A 21,885-nucleotide genomic window follows, 5' to 3' on the forward strand; every position below is an offset into this window, starting at 1 on the left:
CACAACATATTTGATGAATTTTAGGGCTGTTTACGTGAACTTAACTCGAACATGGATAACTGAACTGAGCCAATTCAGGACCCGATGGGTCAGGTTCGGTCATGTCATAGTTATTTAAAGTTCTTTTAGTGAAACATAGACTAAAATAGGGTGCATTTAAATTTTCAAAATAAAGGATAAACTAGGCTACTGAAGCTCTCCCTCCACAAAAACTCCAAATAATCCACGGTAGGTGGATTATGTAAGTCTTTTACAGTGTTAGCAGTGTTTACAGTTCAACAAGAGTTAATAAAAAATAACGGATGGGCATTAATGGCGAGTCGGAACATTTAATACACTCATAAATGCTGACGATAACTCATAACATGTGTGACTTGGGTGTATTTTTGCATGTGAGTGTGTTCATGGGGCTCGTAGTTGCTTCTGCCTGGATGAAACAATAACGTTTGTTGTTTGCCATGATCACAAATAAAGGCTACAAGGCTACGTCCACCATGTGTGACAGCCATGCCATGTTTCCATTATGGTACAGTTCGGTACAGCACAGGGTATGGTTTGGAACGGTAAAGGAACAACTACATCGAATGTGACACAACAGACAACAATAGAGGACATCCAGCAACTCTTTTTGAAGAAACACTGGTGCCAAGGGAGCATCACTCCCTTTTTCTGTCATGGATTGTACCCTACCATTTTACTCTGGTCCCCCAAGGGAAGGGTGCCAAAAATGGAAGAGATGTATCATACCAAACTGAAACCGTTCCACTTCAGAGAGCGTTTCAGTTCAACTATATCGGGCTTGGACAACATTTCTAGGACTTATGTCGGTTTCAGTCAATATTTCCAAGGATGACACTTGTGTTTGGGCAGAAGTGGCTCTGTTAGCAATATATCCGTTACATTTCTATCAATATCGCTTGGCCTTCTTGTTCAACCAGTGTCCCAGCACACACTGGTGACCTCAGTAAGCCACCTGCCAAGTGTAAAGCCTGTCAGGCGAACTCTTCAGGTCTTTAATTGTCATTAATGAAGACATTTTGTGCATTTCTCGATAGAAGCAGCGCTGCAGATCCACCAAAAACAAACAAACAAAAAAAAGCAAAAACAACCACCGAGACCTTTGATACTGATTGAGTTGATTTTATATCAAATCCCAACCAGTGTACACAACAGAGATATTATTCACACAGGCATTGTATAACTACAATGCAGACGAGTACTACTCTCCACTGTATTACAGGGCCAGCACCTTCCCGAGTTTTGCTTTTAAAACCACTTATTAAGGAGATGGTAGCTCACTAACAAATACGGCTTGGCTCTCTGAGTATTCACAGCATGTCTGAATTTTAAGTGTTAACCTTTTAACACAGTAAAAGCAACACAATGAATTTGTTATGATAAAAACAACATTTGGAGTATGGGCAGGGAAAACAGGTCACGTTAACGTAACGGCATCGTTATTTAACTTCATGATGTACATAGTGTGCCCTGCGTTTCCTTGGCAGTGTGTCTCAACAGAGATAAATGAGAAAGTGCACCGCCTGTAAGCTATCCAGTAATAGCCAGTTGTTTGTGTAAAAGCAAGAATGGCACTCTGATGTGCAATTGTTCAGGGAGCAGGAGGCCAATGCCACACCTCAGCTCTGCTGCCAGGGGCTCAGGATATGGCAAACAATCTCACAAGGTGAGACTGTATCAGGTCTGTCTTCGACGTTACCAAGCCTCTCAGGATCCATTTTTCTACAAGGTCCTTGAATAATTGAGCCGTGTCAGTGCTAAATAATGCCACAGGGCAGTCATTAGACGGGCAGTTTTGAGGTATATTTTGGCTGAAGTGCACCTCAATGAAAACAGAGCTGAAACCTTGGGATTAGTTTATACAAATCTCTTTCCACCATAATTAGGAGACGCATTAGCGATGTTTCTCACGTAATTTATGTAAAGAAAAGGAAGCCAGTCGACCAGTTATCAATAATGCGTGATATTTACAGCTGCATCTTAATTATGGTGATATTTGTGGAGACAGGACAAGGTTCCTGACATTTTCTGTTGGTTGACACAAGTCTGGTTTGTCCCGTTTCTTTTTTTTTGTTACTTATTTTTTTTTATTTTGTATTTTCTCATTTTACATTCCATTACGTCCACTCAGAAACAATATCCTTTCCAAAACTAAAATTTTGTGACATAAACTACACTATAGTACAGGATTAGCAGACTTAACTTTATCGCTTGGCAAACCTTTCCAGAAATTTAAATTGTGACATGACTCCATGACCTAAGTGTATCGAGACATTTTAAAATTAAACTGCTCTCAAATAACTAAATAAATAATGGATATAATCTCTCAGTATGGACAGAGAAGCGAATGCAGAGGTGTCTTGTATTCTCTTGAATGGCCATCAGAGGGCAACTTCACTCACCTAGTTTCAGGTCTTCTCTATAATGGCATGTCATCCATTTAGTAAATTATGGTCCCTCATTTCAAGTATCACCACATGTGAGTGATTGTGCCACATCTTTACCAACGGTGCCCCTCATTTTTCTAAAGATTGCCAAGAGCACCGCTCATTTGCCACAAAAAGTTTGAGAATATTTGGGCCAAATTTGCAGTTTCACATGTCACTTCAGGCTTCATTCATTCATTCATTCATTGTCTACCGCTTTATCCTCCACACGAGGGTTGCAGGGGGCTGGACTCAATCCCAGTATACACACAAAAACAACAACAATTTACTCTCAAATTCACACCTACGGTCAATTAACCTCTGCATGTTTTTGGACTGTGGGAGGAAACCGGAGACCCTGGAGAAAACCCACGCACACGCGGGGAGAACATGCAAACTCCGCTCAGAAAAAAGCTCTTGGCCATGCTGGGTTTGTTGCTGTGAGGAAACAGTGCTCGCCACGATTTCCACTTCGCCATATGAAAACCAGCAGTGCCACCTCACTGACAGAAGTGACCCACATACACATGCTATCGGTGTTTGCAAATATGTGGCTCCAAATATTGAAGCCCTGACTAATCACGTTGTTTACATGCAAAGTCAAGACAAGTTGAGGCAAAATATCCAACAAAAATATCTACGCTTTTGCTCTGAAGCAAAACATCTAATCCACAATGACCCCCTTTTTTGTGTCATAGCTCCACCGCTGCTTGAAGACAGTAATGTACTTGTATTCATTAGTACAACAGAAAGCCAGCATGGCCCGCTAACCCTCATTACACTGTGGGTGGCAGCCATGTGGGACCATTCAATATGTCTGCTGCTGAGTGATTGCCTGAACATTTTCGGATGAGCCTCTACCTCTTCTTCCTCCTCCTCCTCCTCCTCCTCCTCACCGCCAGCTTCAGAGGTCAGGCTGAGACATGGTCAGTGTCCTTGCCGACACGGGCCTTGATGTGGACACAGCTCCATGACTAGTTACCAGGCTTCCCATTTGCCCTTTGGGAGACTCACTGTGACATGGCTTACAGCTCAACATGCGGAGATAACTGCATGTCAATCATAATTATATTGGCAGAAAATGCATTATGTGGAATCCTGCGCTGCCGAAAATGCCAAGCGACTGCTGGGTGTCCCCGCTGGCTGCTAGATTACTTTTTTTGTTGCATCCACTTTTTCTGACCTCCATTTTTCCGTACTCCAGCTCAAGCCTGTGATTGCTTATTCTTCCCAGGCTTTTGCCATCCCCAGCATAAGCGCTGCTGATAGAGAAACTGGGACCTCTTTCTGTCCGACAACAGATTTCTGCCAGAGGTGAGTGGGAAACAGTAAATCTGGCAAAGAAATTAAAGAATTGTAATTCTATGGCAATAATGTAGAGGAATTACAAATACGGATGTTTTTTGCTATCAATCCTGAAAACTGTGAAGATTCTCCTGTGCCACCATTTTTGTTTTTTTGTCCTTTATGATTCACAAAAATATTCTCAAATTCTTAACAATGAGCCCCAGACAAACACTTCTATATGCCCTTTGCTAAGAACATCAACAATAATTTGATGAACACTTTAAACCACCTCCTGCTCGTGAAGCTGTGGAGACTTGTTTTAAAGAATGTGTGAATTGTGTGCAAGAAATAGTGACATCTAATGGTTAGATTGTAAAATGTCACAAAGGTCGGAAAGCAGTAATTCATTTTTGCTTCAAAACGCATGATGCCTTTGCCTAAAGTACATATACAATTCTTATTCTAAAGCCATTTTTTAACTGTTATATGACAATATCGTACTATATGTGTGCATAATTCTGCATATTCTGTAACTTTTATCTTCAGCTTGGACATGTCTTTCTTGAAATATGCTCATCCACGACTGGCAACTTTTAAATACAGAAACTACAGACACAATTACTGCAACTTATTTGATAACAGACGTTAGTGTGATCCTGTAAATATGAGTGTATTGTAGGAGTAAATACACTTTCCAGATATTGTGTGATCACATCCTGCCGCTGCTTTACGAGTTTCATCTCAGTTTGGCCATCGCGTGCCACAGTAATACCTTCAGAAGACAATATACGGTTGGATTTGGGCTATAATACCACCGATGCTCTCTTTGGACTGTACGTTATGGGATGGCAGTTATTCTGTTTCTATCAACTTTATCAAATTAGTTATAGCTGGCTGGCTCCAATTTAAAAATGGACACGGAACCGAACGGAGCAACGTGGGAGCAATTCCACGCACGATATCTTGCACACGCCGCGTTGTCTATTTTTACATAATTAATTATGTCACTTCATGATAATATTAATACAATTGCACATGCTGAAAAGCCAAATGGATATTTGTTTCACCTGCTATCTTTGTCCCATAGTGTGAGTTTCATGACTAATGCGCTCATATCCGTTTAGAGATACAATATTTCTATCGCATGTATTATTAACGGTAACGACAGCTGACCCTACAGCTAACACCCCCATCTCTGCAAAACATATACATTTTGCATGAATGCTTATACCTATATATCCCTTGCACAACTGCATTATGTGCAAATTCATCATAGTTGATTGGTTTAGTGAAGTCATTCTTCTATGTGTATAGCTGTGGCCTTATTTCTACACTTTTATTCGAAGATTGAACATTTTGGCGGTTAGAGTCCCCGCCAGGTCAAGGGCTGCGGTACTCTTGCGCAAGGTACCCAATCCCAATTGCTCATTGTTAATTGGACCCTCTAAATTGACCCCATCCACGCGAAAGGCCACATCCAGTGTAGTCCTTGTGCCGGTCTCAAGCATGGATACATGGGAGGGTTGCATCAGGAAGGGCATCCGGCATAAAAATCTCTGCTAAATCAAATATATCTGGATCATGTGCTGTAGCGACCCCTAAATGGCAGGGAGAAGCCAAAGGAATAATTCTAAGATTGTACACTATGTCTAAATGTAATATGTATATACAATCTAATATACCTAAAAATAAGTGCACACATCTTTTGCACTTCTGTCTGTCCTGGAAAATGAATCCTTCCCTTGTGACTTCCACAGGTTTCTACATTTTTCCTCCTGCTAAAAATACTTTTTTGGGGTAGTTTTCTGCCATATGTGGGGTTTAAAGAATGTTTAAAGCCATACGAGGCAAATTGTGGTTTGTGAATACACAAATGCAAATGTGTTATTTGCATGCGTCTATTTTCGTTCCGCTTTTGACAGTCTGTTTTATTTGGAACACTTGGTTGACGGGCTGACAGGGGAGAGAGGTAATGTGACGACAGATATGAAACACATGTGAGGATAAATGTTGAATCGCTACCAAGACGGCAGTAAATTTCTACTTTTGGGGTCAGCTCGTGTTTCATAAAAAGACTTCCTTTTGGCCCTGACCACCACTAAAAAGATAATAGACTGCAGCCCCAGAGGAGCGAGTACAGGACCAAAATATAGCTTTTCAAGGAAAATGTGTCAACCACAATGACATCAAATAGGCAAGAAAAAAGACGAATATGGGCAGCCGAACACAAGGGAAGCGAGACAGAGGATACAAACGAAGGTGAAAAGAGATATAAAGGAAAATTTGGTTCCTGAAAGGTGTTTGGAGAAATATAAAAATGCTAATATGTCCTTATTACAGGAACTGATGGGCAGATATTTATTTAACAGTGAAATTTGGATTTAGTCATTTCCCCATGTCACTTTCTAAACTTAAAAGCCATGTGTTGGAGGCTCTAATGGATTTTTTTTTTTTATATATAAAAACGCTCTATTCTTTGCCTCTAATGGGAAATTGATTAAAAAGAAAAAAAGAAAACACAGTCCTGCTTTGATGGATTCATTTGGCAGTGGGTCTCTGATCCGTGTGGCACACTGTGGGTAAATGAAATCAAACGGCGGAGCACATTACGGCCATATGAGACTGCTGCCTTCAATCTATACACACAGTAATAATGCAATGCCCCTGACAGCTGAAAGCCAAGAGAGGACATCTGGCACAAACTGTAAGTGGGCTGTTTCACTCGGAAAATATTGTCATTTATCAGGTGGCGCCCACATGGGACCTGTTCATACAGGCGACAGAGATAACCTGCTATAGTTATTTGTAGCAATTAAAGATTTTGTGTGTGATTTTTATTTTAACATTACGTCCTTAAGTGGACAGTTATGTGAGTCACATGTCACAGTTGACCTTGTTCTAATGTGACTAAAGCCTGCACCACGCTGATTTAAGCAGATTATCCTGTAGTGTGAGGGATTAACAGACACAATTTTAAAGTCATCAGAGTAAGTATTAAACATATTTAATATTTACTATTTGAACAGTGATTGGGGGGTGTGAGCAGAACCATGCAACCGACGAGAGTGTCTGTTAACAAAAAGTACTTTCGTTTGAAGGATAAATATGACGGCCGTATCCCGAGCCTGATGGACAGTAGAGAAAGGACACACTTGTGGATTTATGGTAACAGTGTCCTGCAAGATGCATCACAACCAAACTGAGACAAGTCACGACTTTCTATGACATCCCAAATCCCCGTAACTCGATTAAACGCCAAGTGTGTGGTCCTACGTCTTGACTGGATCGCCCAGTGTGTGTTTTCTCAGGATTAAAACATTGAAAATTGTGTCTGTGGTCAGCCATGTTTTTAAATTGTCCTTGCATTGCATTCAGCAATCATTTTTAGGCCAATGTTTGCAAAAATAATGTTGCACTGAAATCTGCTGCAATATGGCTTATGTTTTTCCAGTGAAGGTGAAAACACGAAGGCAGTAAGACACCTGCGAGCTACATATACGAGCCCTGGTACACAGCAGACGTGTCACATGTGCGTCGCTGCTGCCCTCCGTTATATCTTTTAACTCCACCGCCCTAATTAACACGTTAGAGTGTCAACACTGCATGCAGGACAGGTGCCTCACAATATCTACTTTTCACATGTGACGTGCAGTTCCCAGCAAAAATAGACACTCACGATAATGATAATGACATTCTGCCAGCATGGTTACACAAAACTGACACCTCTGACTGTAGTTTCAGTGTCGCGGCACGGAAACATACATACATCTTTAAAACTATTTTAGTACCTGTGAAGATTCTCTGTGTAAACAAATGTCACGTGACTTTTTCTGTCAGCGAAGGAACAGAAAGTGAAGTCATAATCATATCTGCGGTGTGGGGAGACGAGTGAGACACAGAGCGAGAGCAAAAGGCAAGCGACGCACACGCCAGGCGTCACATATTCCCACTGCAAAACTGAAAAATGTACTTTTCTTTTGTCCTTTTTGGTCCTTGTTCAGACCAGAAATCGATCTCCGAATACCACAATGTGTGTTGATACACCAGAATCTTGACAACATAATCCCCAGATTTTGTAAAACATCTAGTAAGGGCAAACTCAAATTATAACATTGGTAAATTGAAATCCTCTTCATTTTATTTACTTTTAAAACACCACCAGTGAGTGAAGGGACTGTTTCCTGTTTTTTTGTTTCACTATACCAACTATTTCCACCAAAACATACAGGGATTCAATGAATATAAAACATTGTCGAGGAAATAATCCCGACAGGAGCCCAAGTGGAAACAATAAACCTGTCACCTGGTGTTGTTTTACTGTTTTACTTTTGTGATAAATCCACTGAAATATTTATGTAACAGTGGTGCAAGAACACATCTATAAATATGTCTGTCGGTGGGTATGCTGCAATTAAATATTGGTCATAACAGAGCAGCAGCAAAACCTACACAGCCACTTCAATTGAGCCAAAGTGCATTTTTATAAAGTAACATCACTTCATTTCAATTCATTGACGCTGAGTCACTTGTTTTACGTCTTTATGAAATATGTTTTTTGCTTTTGTTATTTACCCACGGCAACTCTATGATTCTCGGCGGGTACATTAGAACCAACTCCGATCATTTTGCAAATCAGCAGAGATCTCAGCACAATTCAGTCAGAAGAACTACAATCAGAAAACTGACGCCTTGATCTGAGGCAAAAAAGGAGCTATCAATCAGCTTGCATGGATAGGTATTCTCTTTAATCCAATCAGATGGCATAATCAAGCACAATGCCTGGGATTTTTGCTTCAGCCTCGTGAGATTTGTTCCCATTGAGTGGTCTGTCAGAGAGGCTTTGATTGCATGTGGAGCTCAGGCTGATTTCTGAGTCGAGGCATACAGTGATGTTTTCTATCTGCGCCCTTTGGAGATTTACACTCGCGACCGCCTCCACTTCTGTTGCTGGAGGAGTCTGATAAATTTTTGTTTATTTCTAAAAAGGGCCTCATTTTCGGGCGCCCTCGCTCAGTTGTTATTAAACCCCACAGTCACCTTTTCCCTCTCACAAACGGTCAGATTATCTGCAACACTTTTCCAGTCTTGATAACCACTCAAAGCTTGACATTACAGTTGTGCCATTCACACTCATTCACATCTATTTGCAGCTCTATCGCGCATCTATCTAACCCATTCACGCGCTGCCAGCACAGGAGCTATTTGGCCGGGTTCCATAAACCTACATGATAATGTAGTTTAGCAATAGTCGAAAGGTTCTCCGAGATTTAAGGCTTTGGCACCTCAGATATGTTTGTTTTTCCATTTGTTCATACATTAACCACATTGGTTGGCTCCTGATACAAATATAAACGGCTCATTCTGCGGCAATGAAAAACAACTCATATACATTATACATTTGCTGTCATTCATATTCATTATCTGTCACTAATCTAAGCCAAATTTTACAAACTGGACCTTTAATCACGCAGCACTGGGGTGTTCAAGATAATAAAAGAGGGTTTTAAGAAATTCACCTCCGAATAATTTGCAATTTCTTGCCGTTTATTTGTGTTGCCGTGTCACACTCAGCATTTATAATAACACATATTTTAGGTGAAGCATTTCACTGACAGCAGCTTTAGCTCTACTCAGATGGGATTAGTTTTACATGGAGAGGTGGGGTAAAGTAATTATTACCGGAGCTTCTCTGTAATTTTCGTCCCGTCCAAATGTGCCTCGTCAGTAACCATCACCAGACGACGTCAGAAAAAGATGGTGACTTTCCCCTTGGGTAAAAAGGTCAGTAAAAATGTGCCCGGGTCATACTAATCCCGAGGGACCAGACCAGCTGCAAATATGTGCATTAATATTATGTCATATCCTGTTTATAAGTATATTTTTGCAGATCTTTAAGCATGAAGCGGCCGGACAAGTCTGTGGAAAACCTCGGGTGATTTCGGCACACAAAGAACACCATTCTGAGGTAAAAAAACACTTGATTCTGGGTATAATTGCATCAGCACCACTTCCCAAACGGTAGACACAGCGTTTCCTCCCTTGTCCAGGTTCCTATATTAGCTGTTGTGTGCCCCATGTAAAACTACTCCTGTCCAAATAGTCCTTGGGTGACATTTCCCTGCAATGGGTGCAGCAGCAATATGCCGCCATATCATGGAGACAGAGATTCACAGAGTGATTCAGGGAGGTGCACAAACACACACAGATACTATACAGGTCATGTGAGGGTGGTACTGTACCTTGATTGGCTTCAGGGTGGGAGATGGTGGTGGTGATGGTGGTGGTGGTGTGGTGGGTTTAGGGGTGGTGGTGGGAGCATCTGGATGAGAGGACAAATACATGAAAAACACAGGGTGGGTGAAAAAAAAAAGACATGAAGATAAAAGCCATGAAGATAAAGCAAAGTCTCTGTGATGGTATCGCTGTTTGATGCATGACTGTGTGTCGTCACATGTGTTAGAGAGAGTTAAAGGTCGTGAAGGCTGTAGAGGTATTTGATGAACGAGTTGGACGGCGGCGCATTAAATACAGTAGATGACACATCAACATGTAATCCAGTCTCGGAGCGACTAAGCTGATCAAAGATCGTGTAGGGAACTCTTCGCTTTTTGGTCTGTTCACAGGGTACAAAGCGCCCGTGACACTTAACGATGCTAGCGAGCACATGGTTGTTAGAAGTGATTAAGTGTCTAATGAGTAACACTGGTGCTCGTGTTGTACTTATGCTGTCATTGATATGCAGTCAACCATCTTGACAAACAAGCGTGCCTGTGCATTCTTAATATCTCCGAGGAGGAGAGTGCAAAGTCGAATACATGGCAGCCACAACATCAAAAAACTAAATCTTGACGTAGAAACTCAGACACGATGACACAACAAATGGCGGCAGACAAAAACAAAGGCACAGGAATAACATGGACAAATGCAGCAGTTTGCATGAGGACAATACGGGAACAAGTGAAGGAAAGTCTGCAAAAAGTTTTCTATTGCTTCAGCTTTTATCCAGAGTTTTGGGAGCCCGAACACATTATTTCTGGAACAAGGGTCCCAGAGTGAGAAAGTCTTGCATGTTCTCATATAAGATCAATACGCAACCTCTGTTGCTCTTGCATTCACTGTTGCAATCTTTGCTGTCGTCTCCTTTTTCTTGTGTTTGGAGTTTGTACGCCACACACAAGCTCTATGCACACGCTCCTTCTCTTCTGTGGCACATAAAAGATTGAACAAGGAAAGTTCGGTTTCCTAAGTGTATATTGTCACGTTAAGCATTGAACACTTGACATAATGGTCAAAAATGTCATTTGACATTGAACCTTTGACCACTAAAGTCTATTCATCCTTGTTTCGACGGGTGTTTGCAGACGTACATGTCCATCCTTTGATGGACTGAAGTACGATGTCTTAAAGAACCAGTATGTAAGGCATGGTAAGAGATGCAGAAGATGGCAGTAATGTGACATTACAGACGCCAGCTGCCATGAAATACCACAGCCGACCAAGTGGTATAGTGCAAACATCTGGATACCGATTGCCCAATGCTATCCATAAGTGTACAGTGACCTTAAAAGCTCTCCTTTGAACCAGTGTCTGATCTGTTCTTGTAGAACATGAACATACAATTTTCAGTTTCACCAAAAACCAAACTGTTTGTAATATTCAAGAGCTAATCAATGATTTAAAACTTAAAAAAATATTCTGTTTCAGTTTCTGTTAATAGAAACCGCCTACATCCTTCATGGGAATTCTTGCTAATTATATTTGAAAATGTGTTTTGTGATGTCACAGTGACCTTTGACCGCCAAACTCTAATGAGCTTATCCTTGAGTCAAAGTGAAAATTTGCACCAGATTTGAAAAGATTCCCCCCGAGGTGCTGCCAAAAAAATCCCATTTGAAAAGAATGGGACTGACAAAACGCACGGACACTTTGGAAAACACAACGCCTCCAGCAACGGCTGTCGCAAGTGCAGAGGCATAGAAATAAAAATAAACTAAACAAAAAGCATCAAGCTGTGTCCATTTTTCCTCCCACAGCTTTCCCCCTTTTACTTCATTAGCTGGGTTAGACTCCCCACCCTGACAATGACCAGGGGGAGATATCAAAAGTGACATTTTCCCTTTTGAAGTGGCAGGGCTGCACTGCTATGAGGCCGCCGGCAATGCTGCTTGGTTAGAAACCTCCCATGCTGCTCTGATTGCCAGGGAAAAGGGCTGAAAAACCTGTTGGGGTTATTAAAAGCTGCTGAAAAAAATAAGTAATGTCTGGCTGTCGATAAGGAGAGAGGCCAGTATACACTTTAATGAAATAAGGTGTTATAAGAAGGTGAGGAAAGGAAATGCGTATGGACAGAAAGCAGGGAGGAGAGGGAATTCGAGGAGGCAGAAGAGACGCTGCTTTAACTAGCTGCAAACTCAATCTATGTTACATTTCACTGAGAGTAACAGAAAACGCTGCAGTGGTAGAAAACACCATATCAACATGAGGCGCTCAAAACTGCTGCTGCTGTTGTATTTTTGCATTTAATTTACTAGAAAGTAAATAATGCTAGTTTATAAGCGTGCATCCTTCAGAGGATGGGGTTTCCTCTGGGATAAGTAGTCCAAAGAAGGATTCACCTGTTGGATCTTTTTGTTTCTGGAAAGACATTTAACAGAGCATTCAAGATGAGAGAGCCTAGTTAGTAGGGGTGACATATCGTCGTCCTTGCTCGTGCAATACGATGATCGATAAACCATTGCAAATATCGACATTCTAATTAACAAATTAAGGGGTTTTCTCCCTCTCTCTCTGTCCTCATCTTGCAGGCTTCAGGATCCAGATCCAGCTATAATTAAAGTTGACATAATATTTTTTTTTATCAACAATCCCTGCTGCTGCATGTATGTGTGACATTGTAGTTCTATAAACACTGTCCTGTCTAAACTTATAACTTGATACAATTGTTGTATTGCTACCTCACTCTCTTCCCTCTTGTCCTTTCTCTTCTGCTTTTCTGTCCTCCATTTTTCCTTTCACCCCAACCGGTCCACGTTCAATACATAAACTTCATGCACTTTGTTTTGTTTTCTTCAGTTAGACAGATATCGCGATGTGCCGTGACATGGTTGTCTTCCAATATATTGATTATCACTGAATCACTGTAATATATCATGATTCCCACCCCGATGAGTTAGCCTCTCAATTCTCCAAATGCACTCTCCAAAGGATCTGGCCACAGACTGTGGACACAACTAATGTGACAAACTGACAACAAATGCAGCAACAGCCGGAGGAAAACCAGCAGCTAATGTGAGGCTGGAGATAACCTATGTCTTTATGATTGTCAACAAATCCCAAGAAAAGACCAGAACAATAACAAATTGATCATGTTGACATATATTGTCTGTTTAGCCCAAGCCCATCTGATTGTATCTCTCTATAAAAGACAGAGAAACACAACAGCAAATAAATCAATGACCCACAATGTGGCACTGTATGACATCTCCATTTCCAGAATCATAACCACTTTGGTTTATGTTGAGGTTTTTCCCACATGTACTCTCCCGCTGCTGCAAATCCCCCAATATGTGAATCAAAACTGAATTAATATCTGGCTGAAAATACACCCAAATAAATGACCTGTTTGCTTCTGTTTGAGTAATGTTTCCCAAAAACTACAGCCACTGCCCAGCTGTATTAGTATATTACTAAATCTGTATTAAACATGAAGCTGTGTGTCCCATTTTTAAAGATTCATGTCCTTGCCATAATGAATAGGCTTGGGACTGAGTGCGTCAGACATTGTCGGAAGGCGATAAAGTATTGAAGGATGAACAAATACAGCACACTGGCTCTTTTCAATGGACTTATTGACAAAGGAGAAACATACAAAATGACACCGGCATCAGCCTTATCCTTCAAACTGACTGCCTGTGAAAAACACATTCAGGGAACCGTGCTTAAAACAACATTAATCACTGAAAAATCAGCAACTATAAGAGGTGTTCATCCAAAGTTACATTAAAGAGATAATTACAGACATCCTGCTGTTGATATTTTCTTCCCTTTGAGTACAGTAGTTGCTTTTCATTTAAATGTACTCTTCCCTGCGGGCGTTAAATGTTCATATTTGCCTCAAAAGTAATTGTTGGTTTCGAGAAATCATCATTTCACCTGAAGAAAGGCGAATCAAATAACGCAGACTGAGAAGACCTTGTAGCTTCTCAGAACTCTGCCTGAAGCAAATATAAAAAAATGCAAATTTCGGCTTTCGGGTGATGTGAATCCACAGTCAAGACTCCTCTGATGTACAGTATGTTTTTAATCTATCAACAATCCGGCTCTTTTAAAAAAACAACCTTGACAAATACAAAAGGCTATAGAGAGCAATGTGGAGACAAAGGCGGGGAGGGATGATCCATTGGGAAGTCAGCTGGCAGATGAAGCTGGAGATGATGAGTTTCACACATGCTTGAGAGCCAACAAACTCCAGCTCGGGGGTGGTGCTGTCTAATTGGTTTTATCCCATCATGAACAGTGAGAGTCCAGCAGATGTTTGAGATCATCAGTGTCAACAACTCATTAAAAACTTAACATGGAGGGAAAAAAAGATTAAATAAGAAAGATTGGCGATAGTATTTGATTATAAAGTACTCCCCCCTACTTCCTTTATCTCGTGGATCGTCGATGTGATGTATCAAAGGACAGTGGAGCTCATTGACTTTCAAATGTGACAGGCGGAATGTGTTTTTTTCCTCCCACTGACTCACTGGGCCTTGTTTACTGATGAGGTTTATGAACCAGGGTTTCTATTCTAAATGGATGGAACAAGATTTCAAGAAGCTCCGAGATGCAGGTGCAGGGAGTGAAAGACATCCCCGATTGTGTCCCGCAACACAGAAAGCAGCAGGGGAAACTTGTTCTGTCTTTTTTAACACCCATAATCAAAAAAAACAAACAATATTAGAGGGGGAAAAAAAAGGAACGTAAGATCTGGCTTCATAAAACTTGCTCAGAGTTAACATAGATGGCGGAATGATGGGATTCCACAAGCAGCAAGAACAGAATCCAACGCAATCTAACTTCAATATCTTGTTTATTATTACATGCTTTTATTGTCTAAGTGTTATCAGAAAGTTGGATTATATTTTGCCTATTCTTTCTGTTGTCACCTGGAAATGAAGATTCTCTATTGACCAACCAATGGATTGCAGTGTGTCTAGCTTCGGACAGAAAAAGTGGGACACAGCGTTTTGCTATTTTGGATCCCTTTGCAGCATTTGACAGTCTAAATGCAAATAACTGCATAACCTAGAGCGGGGAAGCCAACAGTATCGCTTGGTGGAAACGGGGCTTTGTGTGGCAGACACGGTTTTGTTTATTTTATCAACTTTTATTCATTGTTATAGTTCTCTGACAGAGATGTACCTCTGATACCAATCACGTCTTTTTAGTTTAGACCCATTTGTTGAATAAAAGGGTCTGAACATTGGGTGAGAGTTACGGTACAACCTGGAGGGTCACGCAGTCACATTTTACTTTGCCCGTGGCCCAGTTTAGAGTCTCAAATGAACCCAAACCCAATCTAATTGTGTTTGAACAGCGTGCGAAAGCGGCCGATCCATGCAGACCAGATGGAAACATCAAAGGCAGACGAAACGAGGCAAAAAAAACAACATGTTGAGAGAAACAAATACCTGTCAGAAATGTCTCAACATTTCAACATTATTATGCTCATAAGTGCCATCACCACTGAGCTATTCTGCCTGTGGATGTATGATAGCATTAGTCATACTGGTGTAGGAGTGGAGTGTCTGTTAGATGCTGCCCGTTGGAAATGTCTGACCTCATGAAAGAGTTTTTTTTTCCTGCTTTGTTTACTTTTATTTGCTTTATTTGCTTATTGGTGCTTTGTCATTATATTCACAGAGCACTCATTAGTCTTCCCACACTCGGTGGGTCCACCCACCCTTTCTTCGGTTTTTCTCTTTGTATATTTTTTTCAGTAGTCCGTTTGTACCCTGCGAGTATCCAGAGCCAGGCGTGGTTGCACGGTGCATCTCTATAAGACCTCATCCTTCAGTGTTTGCCCGATTGCTCCGTCTGACTGTACAGTAAATCGTAACAGCCACAGTCTATTTGCACCGAGTCTGTTTTTGACCCGCCGTGGTTTTCTTTCCCGCTCCGTGCTTATGCTCTTGTTTTCCTGAGCCTCAGATAAAACCACTTGCTCAATCTGCCATCAGGCCACGTTCAGCTCAGTCCGCGTCTGTAACCCTGTTTGGATTCAGCTCCAGTCTGCCTCTCCTGCTCAGTCACATCTGCCATTCCCAGTCCGACTCTGCCAGTCTTCCAGACTCCCCTGCTCCGCTTCATCGAACCCATTACCAGCCTGCCACTCCGCCTGGACTTCTCAGCTCTTGCCCCATCATCCGAGTCCTTTTTCATGTTTGCAATAAATTACCTTTTAAACTTCTGCCTAACAGGTCTATATTTTGCACTTTGGGGCTCATAAGGGAACAGAATATAAGATCCTTCCTTATTTCCAGCCTAATGTGGACCCGTGCTTTTCTGCCATTTATGATTTGATCTCGGAATCTCTTTGTTCATTTGCTCTTTCATCATTAACCAGCGCAAACCAAAACGCCTCTGGACAGACAGACACACACACACACACACACACACCAAAATCACAGCAACACAATGTGAGACGTGTGATGCCATGATTGGAGCCAGTTGGTACAATAAACTTTTGATAATTGTTGTCACTGGCACAGTGCATGTGTCTTTCTAATCAGCAAACACTGTACGTGCAGTTAATCATTCTACTTTTGGAGAAAACCCACAGTCTAGCTTGTTTCATGCTGTCATAACAGTGGATAGATGAGAGGCCTCGCTCACTCCTTTATCAGCAGCAGCCATCTTGCTTATTTTATGTCAGTAGTTTTATCAAATCCACCATTTTGAATAACTTGAAGAAGTGACCAGCCACCTTTGAAACTTCAGGTTTGTCCTCTGCAAGCTATGATTGTGTCCAACTGCCTCACTGGATAAGTGGATTAAGGTATACAGTAGGTAATGGATGGATGGAGTAATTAGTAAACTAGTTTAAACCTGAACGTGAACATTCCCACTGTAAGACCTCATAATAAAGTCTGGTTCAAAGATTGTTTGTGACCAAGCTTTAGGATTTGAATCTTCCAGTCTGTCAGAGAAAACATGTTTCTTCAAATGACTCTGGACTCTTTTCAGTGTTTGTCCATGTGAGATTTAAAGGTGCATCCAGGTAAATTTAGATCCCGTTTGCGGTTGGTTTGAAAGTGATGAGTTACTTTTCCTCCTCATAACACTGCAATTTCCCTTCCACTCAAGTGCAATTACAGGAACCGCAGAAGCACTTGTAAATGAGACGTTTCAGGACACTTTGCACCTACGGAAAGACACGCTGGATGCCACTCAGAGAACAGTGATTTCGGAAAGATATTCCCGTGAGTTTTAATGGAGGAGAAGTGTAAAGCAGGGAAGAAGTTGGACGACTATGAGCAACAGGGTCGCTAAACACTTTGCTCGTGTGCAATAAAAGCCTGTGCTGCTGAAGGAGCAGGGAGGAGGAGAACTCGGTTATTGGGTAAGCGTCAGCTTATAAACAACTTAAAACCCCTCGGCGCTGGGTCTCACTCGACCGTGAGAGGAAAACCCTGATGGTTGTGTTTTCTTACCCTGTGAAGTAAGAGCTGCAGTGAGAGTTAGAGCACCACAGACTGCATTCTTTCTTTCTTTTTCTTTTTTCCCTCCTCCTGTTAACATTGTTAGTGTCAGCCAGGCCTGTGGTGTTCTCCATCACTTAGGGTCACAATACTCGAGAATCAGATGTATTAGAGAAGATGCCGGCCCCGGCTGCATTTGTTCTGGCTGTCGAGCAGGAGGGGAAGCTGGGGGTGGAAGTGCCATGCAGACTTCATCATTAGGTTACAGAGTTTTAATGTATAAGTTAAGAAATAAACTTTCTCAGACACCACAATCGAAATGTGATACATTTTATGACTTTTATCTTATATATATATATAACTTTTGATTGACATTTTTTACAGGGTTTGAAAAGGGTTTTCAACCTTTATATTATTAGACTTTTGGACACGATGTATCTGGAGATATGGATAACTTCATAAGCCTAATATTTGTGACTTAGGACTCTAGACCACGGACAAATGGGCCATATTATTGCCTTTTATTGTGCGGTCATGTTTGACTTACCACGGAAATGTAATTTTTAAACCTGGCAGCAAACCTTACTGGATGCGATTTATTGCGCAGATATTTTGGGGGGTACATTTTTATATCAGACTGTACAAGAAATTCACATACCTCTCCGTCTCTAGGTGTCGCCACAACGGATGAGCCACATATTTGATTTGGCAGAGGGACTTTTTTTACTTCCTGACACAACCCTCACATTTATCTGGGACCAGATGTGGTCCCCCATGCCTGAGGTCAATTTAGAGTGTCCAGTTAACAATGAGCAATGGGGACTGGGTACTTCGCTTGACCTGGTGGAGACTCAAACCAGTAACCCTCCGGTTACAAGCCCATTTCCCTTCCATTCAGCCATGGGTTGCCCGTACTTACAGGAGGACAGTTGCTGTCCAGTGTCATTTCAATGTCATTACTTTTATGAGGTTATTCCACTCACTTTCCTACTTACCCCGGATACTTACTCTATATTAGAGTGTAATTATTATCTTTTTTACTTTTTATTTTATTTTATTTTATTTTATTTTATTTTATTTTATTTTATTTTATTTTATTTTATTTTATTTTCATGTGTTTCCCCCCTGGGGGAGGAATAAAGTCATTCAATCTTCAATTTTTATGTAGAAAAGCGATCCCTGCCTTGACATTAAGAATGACAGAAAGTACATGTATGTGTCAGCATGATACACATGATATTAGTGAGAGTTAGTGTAATGTTAAAAGTACAGAATGCGCTTTTCCAAGAGTCTCCAAACTCTGCTTTACAAATTGGGTTCATGTCATTGAAGCTACGTATTTGCCTGTTTGGAAACATGGCAGTGCAAAATGGCAGCCTATGTGAAGCAAGACCCTCATCTTAAGTACATATGAGAGGCTTATTGTAAGGCTACAAAATCTAAATGATTTGTATTTTAAAGTGATTATATACATATGCAATCATACCTATGGGTAGTATCGGAAGCCAATAAATCCTCATAAATGTTTCACACTGGGGCCTTTAGCGCTTTGAGTGAACCGCAGCAGAGTTCAGTGTCTTCGTCTCACCTGAAATTTTACTGCCAGTTTGATTTAGATGCTTTCACAGCAGCCTAAAGTGTCCTGAGAACAAAACTTGTGTTTTTATATTACTAATGTGTGTGGGTTTCTTCATTGGATGTGTGTCTTTTTTTTCTATTTGAAGCGTCTGTGTAGGTAAGCAGGGATGGGATCTATTTATGGTGTGGTGTGTGTGTGTGGAGGGGGGTCTGGAAAATAATGTGAGAATCATCAGTCACAACATCCTGTCTTCACATTAGCAAGGCGAAGGTTCGCCATGGTGTTCTGCTGAATTATTGTGGACATTAGCAATGTGGGGGCCACAGACACATCAAAGTCATCAAAAGACTAGCTCTAAAAGGATGGAGGCCCTGTGTGGTTTTAATGGTGTGGTTCGTGTGAGGCTTTCAGTCGTCCACGTGTTGCGTTACTGTGTTTATCTTTGTGTTTTTCTCGCCGAGGGGGTTGTGTGGGTAGATGAGAGAGGGGATACTTGCAGCCACATTATGGAGGTTTGGTGCTAAGGCCTGAGAACAGAGATGTACAGAAAGCCTGCTCCAATCACATGTGAGGTTTTACGAGTATAAATCATGCAACTTTGAAGGTAAAAGGGCTGCTCTTACAAGTGTTCCGGTGTGTGTTGTAATTGATCTCGTTGTGTCAAGATATTAAATCATTAAATTTGAAACCTATATTTACTTTAATTTAGGACGGTTTAATGGAAATGGAATGGAATGGAGATTGAATACACTACCCAAAAGTATGTTTGTACAAGTATATCATCACTTTAAAAAAAAAAAGTTTTGTTTACATAGCTTTACGGAAGCCGCCGTCGTGTGTCTACAGCAGCCCTGACGGACTTGTGTTTTGTATCTTGAAGCCAGAACTTGCTGTGCAAACAAATGTCAATGGCTTTGCTCACAAAAACCAGCAAAGAGGAGGAGGAGGAGGCTCATCTCTGCCTTCTGTAAACACATCAGGGAATGACAATGGCATTTTCATGCCACGCAGTAAGTCTTGTTTTATTTTTGTGGAGTAAGCTTCCACTTCTAAATGCACGCTCTGGGTAGTTTGTCCGTTTGGGCTCCTCGAAACGTGGCGATGCAAGATGTTATTTAGAATACTTAATAAACCCTCTTCACACTGGACGTTTAACCTGAATCTAACCTTGAACACATGTCTTTTACCTTAAAATGTGTTGATCTTCTGTTCATCTTCATGCAATGAGCAACAGATTTACTGTCTATTCCCTCAAAATGAGCAATACCTTAACATATTTCAATCTCATCTTAATTGCACTTCATTCTTCCTCCAAAAAAAGTCTATTGAATGTTAAGTTGAAGTAGGTTTTAATGACACAGCTCCCAAAAGAGCCACTGGTGTTTGTGTTTGTGTCAGATAGAAATCTGTATTGCCAGCATCATTGTACTTTCTGTTTCCCTTAAATATAATGTGTACTGTCCTGGTGCTACTTTGTATAATGCCTGTGGAGAGACGTTGTCGATGTGGATGTATTGTGACGGGGAGGTTTGGACAGGATTTGGGCAGCTTATCTTCAACCCCAGCACGAACAAAACAGCAAGGCACAATTGCACTTGTCAGCAGCACTTTGGAGGATCAGTGCGTCTGCAAAATAACTCAGTGGAGAATTCTTGATGGATGGCCATACACAGTGCACAATGGTTTAAAATTAACAAAAGATCACGAACGGATCAGACTTCGCATAGCTGCTACATATTAATCAGAATATGCCTTGTAAGTATCCCTAGACTGTGAATAATAAGGCTGTGCTCCCGGTGGATGAACTTTTCCCTGTAAGTAAAGACTATCCATAAACAAAAAGTGCTTTCTAACATTATTTTAGATTAGACTGAGGGCAATATATTGTAAACATGTGTATTTTATGGATTATTTCTTTTGTATCAGGTTCTGTAATGGCTCCTACTGAGATAAAAACCAGGATATAGACACAGACTGCACTGCACTGTTAGTTTAAACTAAGAGCTCTAATATACCAGGTGGCAGTAAGCCGTTTTCGTGAAGTGCCACAGTACCGCAGTTGTTTTATTGCACTCATCATTAGCACATCAACTCTGTCTGCTGTAAATAACATCCATTCAGCTGGTGTCCGTTAGGCATTCAGCAATCCCTTCCACTCCCCTACATAGAAAGTACTCGGTTCACTCACTGCTAATTTCTCTGTGGGATCAGGGTGTCCCAAAAGTGATAGTAAAGTCATTTTGGCCGGGGAAAATGAGCACATTAGAGTCTAATGCTCTGCTCAGGGGGAGAAAATATAACTGGTATCAACAGCACAAAAGCATATTGAGATAATGTTTATGAGGGTGTGAGGATTCCACGGAGAGAAGGAAAAGAGGAAGCTCGGTCAATGTGGAAGCCACAGAAAAGGAGGTGTCTGGCAAAGGCTGGCGGAAGCAGGTTAGGGAACGACTCTTAAGCTTGTGGGAAGAACCAATATTTGTCAACAAAATGTACGAGTGTAACTTAATCACCAGCTGAGTTCTTGCTCCAACACACACCACAATAAACATGGTGCACACTGTGTTGTGGTTAGTGGAGGATTTTGGGGGAGTTTACTTTTACATGAATAGTCTAATAAGATGCCGTTTGCTATGATGATTGTGTTTTTGGAATGTTTGACCTCCAGCAGTATGTAATAAAAGCTAATGCTGCATATAAATCCATCCATCCATTATCTATAGCACTTGTTTTTCGAGGTTCACAAGGTGAACCGGAGCTAATCGCAGCTGACACTGGGCGAGAAGCAGGGCATTACACGGCCAAAATATGGAGACAAACAACCATTCACACCCACAGTCACACCTCCAGTTAGACGAGGTTAAATCCACACTACAGTGTTTTCATTTAA

General features: G+C 41.2%; 1 protein-coding gene across 1 annotated transcript in view; it reads right to left on the reverse strand.

Annotated features, from left to right (window-relative positions):
• The window catches only part of cadm1a (cell adhesion molecule 1a), a 375,151-nt gene that overhangs the window by 33,722 nt on the left and 319,544 nt on the right, over positions 1–21,885 (reverse strand). Inside the window, 2 exon segments of the mRNA XM_044042576.1 lie at positions 9,971–10,021; positions 10,024–10,050. Coding sequence (XP_043898511.1) covers positions 9,971–10,021; positions 10,024–10,050 — 78 coding nt within the window.

This window comes from Solea senegalensis, linkage group LG13 (genome assembly GCF_019176455.1).
Source record: "Solea senegalensis isolate Sse05_10M linkage group LG13, IFAPA_SoseM_1, whole genome shotgun sequence".
Classification (NCBI taxonomy): Eukaryota; Metazoa; Chordata; class Actinopteri; order Pleuronectiformes; family Soleidae; genus Solea; species Solea senegalensis.